The 12984-nt window shown below is 30.5% G+C and overlaps 1 protein-coding gene across 1 annotated transcript in view; it reads left to right on the forward strand.

The window, feature by feature from the left end:
* The window catches only part of LOC111681972 (A-agglutinin anchorage subunit), a 31001-nt gene that overhangs the window by 7487 nt on the left and 10530 nt on the right, over positions 1–12984 (forward strand). Inside the window, exon 2 of the mRNA XM_046956105.1 lies at positions 11107–12889. Coding sequence (XP_046812061.1) covers positions 11150–12889 — 1740 coding nt within the window. The 5' untranslated portion in view covers positions 11107–11149. The remainder of the gene's footprint in view (positions 1–11106; positions 12890–12984) is intronic.

Genomic DNA, 12984 nt, shown 5'->3' on the forward strand with positions numbered 1-12984 from the left:
ACTAGACTATAGACTAGACTATAGACTAGACTATAGACTAGACTGTAGACTAGACTATAGACTAGACTATAGACTAGACTATAGACTAGATTATAGACTAGACTATAGTCTAGTCTATAGTTTAGTCTATAGTCTAGTCTATAGTCTAGACTATAGACTAGACTGTAGACTATACTATAGAGTAGGCTATAGACTATACTATAGACTAGGCTATAGACTATACTGTAGACTACACTATAGACTAAGCTATAGGCTAGACTGTAGACTATAATGTAGACTACACTGTAGTCTGGACTGTAGATTAGACTGTGGACTACACTGTAGACTAGACTGTAGACTATACTGTAGACTACTCTGTAGACTACTCTGTAGACTACTCTGTAGACTACTCTGTAGACTACTCTGTAGACGACAATGTAGACTACACTATAGTCTGAAGTCGAGTATAGACTAGACTGGACTAAAGACTAGTCTAAAGAAATAAAAGTTTTTAAAAATCTGTTATGTTGCTTTCAAACCTGCAGTGTATCTACAATTAATTTTTTACCTATAAACATAATGAATTAATTTTCTTTGCACGTAAATGATCTTAAAAAATAATAGAAAATTTGTTTTAGAATTATAGTTAGAAGTATTTTGCAATGTACGTCAATCAATGGTGTTACTAATGCAGTAGCATTAAATCGGTCTACTACAAAAAAAAAACTAAATAAATTCAAGAATAAGAATTTTAAACGATATAATTGTTCAAAAAAAAATCTCTTTTATATCCCACTGTTTCGGTCACATGCTCTTTTTTCTTAAAATATTTTCTTTAATTTGTAAGTGTTTTTGGTTTTGTTGTTTTTGCTTTTATTTAAAAGTTATTTAACTTTTCCATTTTGTTTTGTTGCTATAAAAATAACTTATTTAGACAGCAACTTTTTTGAATTTTTTATAAAAATTTTAAAAAATCACAAGCAAATACAATTTTTTTATTTTAAATCACTTGACTTAAAGTACCAACAAACTAACACTAGAGGTAATCAAACAGAGGGCACTAGAAATAATAAAACAAGAGAAGATGTAGTAAGAACATTAAACAAACGAAAAAAAAAAATAACAAACATTATTTAAATTAATTTATAAGATATAAAGTGTAGTAACCCAATGAACATAGTATATTGAGATAGGGAGTTCATGTTTGTTCTAGTTCATTTCTAGTTCATTTCAAGTTCAGTTCTAGTTCAGTTCTAGTTCAGTTCTAGTTCAGTTCTAGTTCAGTTCTAGTTCAGTTCTAGTTCAGTTCTAGTTCAGTTCTAGTTCAGTTCTAGTTCAGTTCTAGTTTAGTTCTAGTTCAGTTCTAGTTCAGTTCTAGTTCAGTTCTAGTTCAGTTCTAGTTCAGTTCTAAATTACAATTGATGACTTGAAAATAAAGTATCCTCATCCTTCTTCAAAATTTTTGTTCTTAAGCTTGGAATAACCATTAAATTACCAAAAACAAAGTATTTTGATCCATTCATTAAAATAAAACTAAATGTCAATTACTCACTTACCCAGCACTTTTATGGTACAAATTATTAATTCATTTAAAAATTTTGACATTTTACTTTTTGTTTTAAACGACCTTTCTTCATATTCCTTAAACCCACTAACGTACAACAAACACACGTACTCACACTTATTTTCAACGAATGGCCAAACTAAAGCAATACACCGACCGGCTGATATTTTTACATTTTTATTTAAAATTTTGCATTTCATTTTTCTTTAATATTCTTTATATATTCTTATGATATTTTTTCACATAATTATTAAACAAGATTTAAATTTTATAATGATGTAAAAATATTTGTCATTTATACATTTCTAATATGATTTATTAAATAATTAATGTAACACCAATTACCATACAACCGAACACTTATAAAATTTCTAAAAAACTACTAACAGCTCAGTTAGTTTTAACGTTCCTTGACGTGCCTTACGGTCACCAGTTTAAACGTTAGTTTTGCCTTTATGTGTTTGTATGAAAAATACTAAGCAACTGATTCGTCACGGCATGGAACGTAAAAACTAATTCTTGCTTTAAAGAAAAAAAGAAAAAAAAAAAAACCAAGCTGCAGGTGTTTGTTGTTATTTGCTAAAAGGGAGTAAGTGGGAGAATAATATTTACTCTGCAACAATAAATCTCTTCAGTATATTGCTCTTAAACTACTAACGCACTTTCTTAAACTCAAACTAACTCCCCTCTCAAATAATAACAACAAACACACATGCAAACATACATACATAAACATATCCATACTTTTGACAACAATAACAATGTTTGCATTTTTCTTTTAGTTTTCAAGAAATTTAACAAGTGTTCGGGCGTTTTGGTGTTTAGTTGTTATTTAATTAGTTAAAAAATCGTATTAATTGTTTATAAGTTGTAAATATTATTACATAATTATTAAATTTAAATGTTGTTAAACATTTTTATATGAAAATAATACCAGAAAATGTTAAAGAAATTAGTGAAAAAAGTGTAAGAAAATTAATGTATTTTCGAGCCGGTCGGTGTGTTGCTTTAGTTTGGCCATTCGTTAAGTGTTGTTGTAGTTATTTAGTTAGTTAATCGCATTAAAAGTCAATTAATTGTTAATATTTTAACATATTTATTAAATTTAAATGTTGTTAAACATTTTAATATTAAAATAACATTAGCATATATTAAACAAATAAGTGAAGAGTATGTAATATAATTAAGGCATTTTCAAGCCGGTCGGTGTGTTGCTTTAGTTTGGCCATTCGTTAATTGTTGTTGTACTCTTGTTTGATGATTTTTAGCGGAAAGCTGTTGTTGTTGATTGCAAGTAGCAAAGAAAGGAAAGAGGTAAGTCAATAAGTAGAAAATAAGCTTTTATTTGTGAAAGAACTTAAAAAGGAAATAGAGATCTTTGAAGCCAAAAAAAAAAATTGGAATGTCAGTATGATAAACAAGTGAAATAAAGCTTTTTGCAAGGATTTGTAAAGAAAATGATCAAGTTGTAACTCAGATGATTAAGCAGAAGCGGATTAAGTTGTTACTACTGATTTATGTAATCTATAGTATAGTCTATAGTCTAGTCTATAGTCTAGTCTAGAGTCGAGTCTATAGTCTAGTCTGTAGTCTAGTCTATAGTCTAGTCTATAGTCTAGTCTATAGTCCAGTCAATAGTATAATCTGTAGTCTAGTCTATAGTCTAGTCTATAGTCTAGTCTATAGTCTAGTCTATAGTCTAGTCTATAGTCTAGTCTATAGTCTAGTCTATAGTCTAGTCTATAGTCTAGTCTATAGTCTAGTCTATAGTCTAGTCAATAGTCTAGTCAATAGTCTAGTCTATAGTCTAGTCTATAGTCTAGTCTATAGTCTAGTCTATAGTCTAGTCTATAGTCCAGTCTATAGTCTAGTCTGTAGTCTAGTCTACAGTCTGTAGATCTATTCCACAGAGTGTACAAGTTTTCAGAACTGCAGGGTATAAACATATTTAATTGTAAAAAAATCTATTTAAAGTCTTTGTCAAACATCCAAACAACAATTTCTAAGGAAATCTAAAGATGAGTTATTTATCTATTTGGTTTTTTTGTTTAAAATTGTTGTTCTTTTTATAAAAAATCTTGAAACTGAACCATAAACATTATGACGATTAAATTAAAGATAAAAGGAGAAAAAAAGAACAAAAACAACTATCAACCCAATCTGTATATAAATAAAAATCAATTTAAAAATAATTTTTATTTTAAATTAAATTTTACGCAAAGTAAATACCAACGCAATTTAAATAAATTTACTATTTAGATGATTTACTTACACTCTGAGCACTTGTTTAAACAGAGACATTAAAATCTATATAGTAAATGATCTAAAGACATACGAAAAGCAACAAAAAGAAAATGAGTCGAAACGAAATTTCCTTAAAAATAAATCACTTGAATGAACTATATATAATACATTTTAGACAGCCAAGTTATAGGCAACTAAACTATAGACAACAACACCGAGAGAAATTTTAACACAAATTCTCTTTCTTAATATAATAACAACTAGTTCTGTACAGACAACTAATTCCACTTATCAAATTTTTCTCTGTGTCTTATAATTTTGTTTTATTTTTTTTGCTAATATAGAACACACATTGTTCACATATTGTATCTTTTGTTGATTAATGGGGGAAAATAAAGAAGAATATCTTTTCAAAACTGTACTTAATGTCAGGGTAAGGTGATGGCAGACTCTAGCATCAACATGTGTACAATTGTCAATAAATTTAGTTTATTAGATAAAAAGATGAAATGAATGAATTGGGTGTTTAGGCAAAGACACTTTGAATTATCAATTTAAATCTAAACGATGATGAAGTGTTAAAGAGAGCAAAATAATATAAACGTAATATGGAAACATTTTATGTGAAAAGAAATGAAATGGCTAATCGCACTAATTCCTCAAGTTTAGCCAGAAAATGGACTTTTTTTGTTTTCATTCAAAAAATCAAATTTTGTTAAGAAATATAAGTGTTTTGACTCAAAAAATTTATTTTTACTAAGAAATATAAGTGATCACAGATTTTCATTCTTTTGGCCCTAGCTCCTCTAGTTTAGCCAGAAAATGAACTTTTATGTTTTCACTCGAAAAATCACTTTTTACTAAGAAATATAAGTGATCACTGATTTTCATTCTTTTGGCCCTAGCACCTCTAGTTTAGCTAGAAAAAGGACTTTTTACTAAGAAATATAAGTGATCACAGATTTTCATTCTTTTGGCGCTAGCCCCTCTAGTTTAGCCAGAAAATGTACTTTTATGTTTTCACTCGAAAAATCACTTTTTACTAAGAAATATAAGTGATCACTGATTTTCATTCTTTTGGCCCTAGCACCTCTAGTTTAGCTAGAAAAAGGACTTTTTACTAAGAAATATAAGTGATCACAGATTTTCATTCTTTTGGCGCTAGCCCCTCTAGTTTAGCCAGAAAATGGACTTTTATGTTTTCACTTAAAATTTCGATTTTTACTAAGAAATATAAGTGATCACAGATTTTCATTCTTTTTTCCCTAGCTCCTGTAGTTTAGCCAGAAAATGGACTTTTATGTTTTCACTCAAAAAATCACTTTTTACTAAGAAATATAAGTGATCACAGATTTTCATTCTTTTGGACCTAGCTCCTCTAGTTTAGCCAGAAAATGCACTTTTATGTTTTCACTCAAAAAATCACTTTTTCTAAGATATATAAGTGATCACAGATTTTCATTCTTTTGGACCTAGCTCCCCTAGTTTAGCCAGAAAATGGACTTTTATGTTTTCACTCAAAAAATCGATTTTTACTAAGAAATATAAGTGATCACAGATTTTCATTCTTTTGGCCCTAGCTCCTCTAGTTTAGCCAGAAAATGCACTTTTATGTTTTCACTCACAAAAATCACTTTTTACTAAGAAATATAAGTGATCACAGATTTTCATTCTTTTGGCCCTAGCTCCTCTGGTTTAGCCAGAAAATGGACTTTTATGTTTTCACTCAAAAAATCACTTTTTTGACTAAGAAATATAAGTGATCACAGATTTTCATTCTTTTGGCCCTAGCTCCTCTAGTTTAGCCAGAAAATGCACTTTTATGTTTTCACTCGAAAAATCACTTTTTACTAAGAAATATAAGTGATCACAGATTTTCATTCTTTTGGCCCTAGCTCCTCTAGTTTAGCCAGAAAATGGACTTTTAAGTTTTCACTCAAAAAATCATTTTTACTAAGAAATATTTTTGATCACAGATTTTCATTCTTTTGGCCCTAGCTCCTTTAGTTTAGCCAGAAAATAGACTTTTATGTTTTCACTCAAAAAATCACTTTTTACTAAGAAATATAAGTGATCACAGATTTTCATTCTTTTGGCCCTAGCTCCTCTAGTTAAGCCAGAAAATGGACTTTTATGTTTTCATTAAAAAAAATCAAATTTTGTTAAGAAAAATAAGTGATCACAGATTTTCATTATTTGGGCCCTAGCTCCTTTAGTTTAGCCAGAAAATGGACTTTTATGTTTTTATTCAAAAAATCAAATTTTGTTAAGAAATATAAGTGATTACAGATTTTTATTCTTTAGGCCCTATCTCCTCTAGTTTTATTTGGGCCCTAGCTCCTTTAGTTTAGCCAGAAAATGGACTTTTATGTTTTCACTAAAAAAAACACTTTTTACTAAGAAATATAAGTGATCACAGATTTTCATTCTTTTGACTGTAGCTCCTCTAGTTTAGCCAGAAAATGCACTTTTACGTTTTCACTCAAAAAATCACTTTTTACTAGAAAATATAAGTGATCACAGGTTTTCATTCTTTTGGCCCTAGCTCCTCTAGTTTAGCCAGAAAATGGACTTTTATGTTTTCACTCAAAAAATCAATTTCTGGTAGAAAATATAAGTGATCACAGATTTTCATTCTTTTGGCCCTAGCTCCTCTAGTTTAGCCAGAAAATGGACTTTTATGTTTTCACTCGAAAAATCACTTTTTACTAAGAGATATAAGTGATCACAGATTTTCATTCTTTTGGCCATAGTTCCTCCAGTTTAGCCAGAAAATGGACTTTTATGTTTTCACTCAAAAAATCACTTTTTACTAAGAAATATAAGTGATCACAGATTTTCATTCTTTTGGCCCTAGCTCCTCTAGTTTAGCCAGAAAATGGACTTTTATGTTTTCACTCGAAAAATCACTTTTTTCTAAGAAATATAAGTGATCACAGATTTTCATTTTTTTGGCCCTAGCCCCTCTAGTTTAGCCAGAAAATGGGCTTTTATGTTTTCACTCAAAAAATCACTTTTTACTAAGAAATATAAGTGATCACAGATTTTCATTCTTTTGGCCCTAGCCCCTCTAGTTTAGCCAGAAAACGGGCTTTTATGTTTTCACTCGAAAAATCACTTTTTACTAAGAAATATAAGTGATCACAGATTTTTATTCTTTTGGCCCTAGCTCCTCCAGTTTAGCCAGAAAATGGACTTTTATGTTTTCACTCGAAAAATCACTTTTTACTAAGAAATATAAGTGATCACAGATTTTCATTCTTTTGGCCCTAGCTCCTCTAGTTTAGCCAGAAAATGGAATTTTATCTTTTCACTCAAAAAAAGTGATCACAGATTTTTATTGATTTGTCCTTTGCTCCTCTAGTTTAGCCAGAAAATGAACTTTTATGTTTTCACTCAAAAAATCGATTTTTTGTAGAAAATAGATTAGTAGAAATAGATTATGTAGATTATGTTTTGACTCAAAAAGTCGATTTTTACTAGGAAATATGAGTGATCACAAATTTTCATTCTTTTGGCCCTAGCTCCTCTAGTTTAGCCAGAAAATAGACTTTTATGTTTTGACTAAAAAATCACTTTTTACTAAGAACTATAAGTGATCATAGATTTTCATTCTTTTGGCTCTAGCTCCTTTAGTTTAGCCAGAAAATGGACTTTTATGTTTTCACTCAAAAAAAAAGAAAAACAATCTTTGGAAGGAAATACAGTCTGTTCTATAGTATAGTATATATAGGTCTACAGTCTATTCTCTATTCTGGTCTGGTCTGTAGTCTAGTCTATAGTCTAGTCTATACAGTAAATTACCTAATTTTTTTAGTAAATGTTTTGTAGTTTGCTATTTATAGTAAATTTTTTAGTTATCGTAAAACGGAAATTAATTAAACTAGACGCCATTTATGTCAGTTTAGTATGTGGGTTGATTTTATTTCCAGATCGCCCTATTTATTTATTTCTATATAAATTCATTTATTTCATTATCTAGATTTAATGTTCAATTTTAAGAAAAAAAAAAACAAAAAATAAAAGCTTGTTAAATTTAATTAAAATGTGGAATAGATATTCTATTTATTTGAAAAGAAATTTCAAACATTTGTTAATTTTATGTCATAATGAGAAAAACAAACATAAACTTGGCCTTGACAGTAGTCAAGAAAAATACGCAATTAAAAAACAATAGAAAAAAAAAGAATTATTAATGAAAAAAATAATTTAAAACAATATATAGAGACATATTTGTTTTGACAGTACATACATCTACACACATATACTTCTCGTATAAGAGAGAGTCCAAATATTTGACCAAATATTAAACAAAAATTTTCAAAAATTGCTTAACAGTCAGTCAATCATTGAAAAAGTTAAAAAGTGAAACGTGAAAATAAATATTTACGTAAATAGTATAACTGAAACATGTGCAAGAAAAAAAATTCTCAATGAAAATATTCTTCAAAAAATATTGCGTGTCAAAGGAACAGAAAATATCTAAACGCCAGACTAACACATGCCTCAATAGTAAAGGAGGTTGAATCCACTAAAAAAAATATGTTATATATCAAACACTTAGACAAGTGTCTATATAGACACTTGTCATTAACAAAAATTCTTGTTTAAATTATTTTTCCTTAAAAAAAACAATCAAACAAAAGGTAACAGTTGTTAAACATTTCAAATAAAAGAAAAGCTAAACGTAAATGTTTAATTAATCGTTTTTCACTTTCTTTAAAAGTTAAAGTCAATTTCGTTATTAGACACTAAAAAAATATGGCGTGTTTAAATTTAAAGACTATGGCAGCTAAACGCTACAGTCACCAAAAACTTAATTAAGTTTTTTGCTTTAATTCAATTTTATTTCTTTTAAATGTTTTTAATTGATTTTTTATCGAATATGTAATATTTTCTATTTTATTTTAACAGAACAATGTTATTAACATTATCTCACGATCACTTTACCGATTAAAAACCTTAAAAGTAAAGACTACTTTAGGGAGGAAAAATATATAAGAACAAGACAAAAGACTATTATATATCAGAATGATTGGGGAAGAGAAAAGTCCATTTCGAGAAATCTATAGCAAACTTTCTTGAAAGAGTTTTCAAAATGTTTTGAACTAGAACCGAACTAAAACTGGACTAGAACTGAACTGAACTAGAACTGAACTAGAACTGAATTAGAACAGAACTAGATCTAAACTAGAACTGAACTAGAACTTAACTTGAACTGAACTAGAACTAAACTAGAAATGAACTAGAACTGAACAAGAACTCAACTAGAACTGAACTAGAACTGAACTAGAACTGAACTAGAACTGAACTAGAACTGAACTAGAACTGAACTAGAACTGAACTAGAACTGAACTAGAACTGAACTAGAACTGAACTAGAACTGAACTAGAACTGAACTAGAACTGAACTAGAACTGAACTAGAACTGAACTAGAACTGAACTAGAACTGAACTAGAACTGATCTAGAACTGAACTAGAACTGAACTAGAACTGAACTAGAACTGAACTAGACTGAACTAGAACTGAACTAGAACTGAACTAGAAACTGAACTAGAAAAACTAGAACTGAACTAGAACTGAACTAGAACTGAACTAGAACTGAACTAGAACTGAACTAGAACTAGAACTGAACTAGAACTGAACTAGAACTGAACTAGAACTGAACTAGAACTGAACTAGAACTGAACTAGAACTGAACTAGAACTGAACTAGAACTGAACTAGAACTGAACTAGAACTGAACTAGAACTGAACTAGAACTGAACTAGAACTGAACTAGAACTGAACTAGAACTGAACTAGAACTGAACTAGAACTGAACTAGAACTGAACTAGAACTGAACTAGAACTGAACTAGAACTGAACTAGAACTGAACTAGAACTGAACTAGAACTGAACTAGAACTGAACTAGAACTGAACTAGAACTGAACTAGAACTGAACTAGAACTGAACTAGAACTGAACTAGAACTGAACTAGAACTGAACTAGAACTGAACTAGAACTGAACTAGAACTGAACTAGAGCTGAACTAGAACTGAACTAGAACTGAACTAGAACTGAACTAGAACTGAACTAGAACTGAACTAGAACTGAACTAGAACTGAACTAGAACTGAACTAGAACTGAACTAGAACTGAACTAGAACTGAACTAGAACTGAACTAGAACTGAACTAGAACTGAACTAGAACTGAACTAGAACTGAACTAGAACTGAACTAGAACTGAACTAGAACTGAACTAGAACTGAACTAGAACTGAACTAGAACTGAACTAGAACTGAACTAGGTTTTGGTAAAACTAAGTTTTGGTAAAAATTAGTAAAAAAAATGATTTAATTTCTTTTGTTCTTCACCTTGAACTTTTGTTAGTTTTCTTCAAGATTTATTTTCAACTTCAAATTTGTACTTTCAAATAAAATATTGGTTGAATTCTGATTGATATTCAATTGTATAAAAAGTGTGAAGAAAAAAACATATATAAATAAATAAAATTTTAAGACAAATTTGAAGCAAAATTTCACATTTATATAAATATATATATAACACAAATATGTTAATTAAATCACACAATATATTAAAATAAAATAATATAAACAAAAAATTATACACACACATACATACATACATGCATATGTTTAAATGTAGTTTAGATACAAAGATACACATTTGATATGATTTTTATTTTCGAGAGTCCGTCCGTCCGTCTGTCTAGAGAGATGAAATAACTTAAATTTTTAAGTCAAGAATCCCACGTAAAAGAAAAAACAAAACTAAACTAATATAAAATGCGAATTTTAAATTGCTTTAAGAGGGGGTGAACAGGCAATTTAATACTTAGAATTTATGTTAATTTAAGTAAGTCTCAAGACTGTTAGTCTATAAATAGATTTGAATTTTTTTGTAGATTATATAAAGAGTTTTTTTAAAGACATTTTCAGTTAAGATCTTTTGATATTAGTTTGTTGATGAATGACATTTTTTAAGTTTGAATTGATATTTAGTAAATTAAGAGAAATATATATCTCACGAGATGAAAGCTCTTAATAAATTAATGTTGTTGTTGTCATTATTAAGTATTATCTTAAGAAATTTGATTCTAAGTTAGATTACGTTTATTGTTGTTATTAAAAACGTCATTAACCTCAATTTATGATATAATTTGAATCTTAAAGATGTTGATATATAAAAGTTTAGCAGATCAAACTTTGACGTTTAAAAGCTTTATGCAAATATGTCGGAAAGTTTAGATCTGATCAAGTCTGAAAGCTTTCGATCTTAATAATTTCTAACTCTTTTCCTTTCTTCTTCTCTATTTCAGATGTTGCTTGATGCTTTTTAGCCTTTAAGTTTCATCTTCAGCAATGGCTATGAAATCTGCTGTAACAGCCACTGAAACACTCATATCAACCGTTAGCGGACTAATGGAGGAATCTCGTCAATTGAAAGAAGTCATAGAAAGTCAAAAGCAAAACAAGGACTATGTCCCAGAAATTAAACATAAAATGCCCCTAAGTAGAAGTAACAATCAGCTGCAAGTACCAAAAATGATGAAAATGAATAATGATACAGCGAAAGATACGAAGCTGCTGCAAGCCACGTCCAAGCAACAGCCCAAATTAGGCATATCCAAGTCCCAAGATGATGAGGATCTTAAAGAGCAACAATACGGCAGTGTATCACCCATATCTTTTACAAAAACTACAACTACAACATCGAGAACTGCCATCAGTTCTTTGGGTGCCTCGAGGGCTAGTAATTTTCGTATGAAATTTCGTAAGAGCCATACTTGTGGTAGTCTATTTGCAAAATGTAATTGTGGCACCAATACCACTTCAACTGAAATGGAAACTACTCATTTAGCCGGCTCACGTGCCGCCTCAATTGATAATACCACAACAGCACTAGCTGCAGCAACAACAATTACCCAAGCCACCATACATAATCAATCGCTTTATTACCAGCAGCAGCAACAACAACAACAACAGAATTTGCATCTCTCTATGTCACCCTCTTCCAATACAGAACTCTCACTGGCATCCTCGGTATCGGATAGTGCAGCAAAACTAACCGCAAGTTCGGGTTTTCATTCACTCTCCACACAAACATCATCAGCCACCTCGGCTTATCTATCCAGAGAAGAGAGTCTAACGGCCAGCTTTGATACTCAATTGATTTCTCCCACCACAGAGACACCGCCAACAACAGCAACAACAACGATTGAAACAACTACAGCAACATCAACAACAACAGCAACAAAAGTTTTAGCAATCGCCGCTAATACTGAACAATTAGCTAAATCAAACGTCAGTCAAGAAACGGAACTTGTAACATTAACACGTTCAAAAGCTCAACAGATACCGCGAATCTCTTCACCGCCTCAGCTAGAAGCTTATAACGCAAAAACTTTAGTTAAACCAACACCCGTACCTTCGCCCAGACGTTCAGAAGTTTTACATAAATCTTCGGCGAAAAAACTATTTCAATCGTATTCTCATCCCGATACCGATTTTATTTTCACCGATGAAAATAAACATCCTTCTCGGGAATCTTTGTCTCTGCTACAAACACCTCTACTACAAAATCAAGACACCGTTATAACAACGCGTGGTGGCAAAGTGGAAATTAAACAACCCAAACGTTCCTCTTCACCCAATATAGGTCAGTATCAGGTTCTAGATGTTGCTGTACATCCCGACATTTTAGTGAAAATCTCTCCTAAACATTCACCACAGTGTGAGATTCGTCGTACCCCTTTAGCGACACGTTCCACTGCACAACGTCGCAGACTTTTGCAAAGATCTCATGAAATTGATTCGGGAGGTTCTACTACGGATTCGGAAAAATCACTTGATTTAAGAACTCATGGTGAAACACAATTTTTTCTGGGTAAACCTAACAGCTCTAGTCCTTTATTGACTACAAAATTGTTACCGGGTCAAAGTTCCCCAGCCAGTCTAAGTGAAGACGCCAACTTTGATGCGGCCCAGAAGTATTTTGCTGAGAGTGGTATTTTAGGGCCCATACATGGTCAGAGTAATTTAATAAGAAAGACTTCGAAGGCTTTGCATGATTCCAATGTTATAGAACAGGTGAGTAAAAATGTTCAAAAAACTGCAAAGTCTTCTTGGACTAGATTACAGACAGGACTATAAATTAGACTATATATTAGACTACAGGCTAGACTATAGACTATACT

The sequence above is a fragment of the Lucilia cuprina genome, chromosome 2, assembly GCF_022045245.1.
Source record: "Lucilia cuprina isolate Lc7/37 chromosome 2, ASM2204524v1, whole genome shotgun sequence".
Lineage (NCBI taxonomy): Eukaryota > Metazoa > Arthropoda > Insecta > Diptera > Calliphoridae > Lucilia > Lucilia cuprina.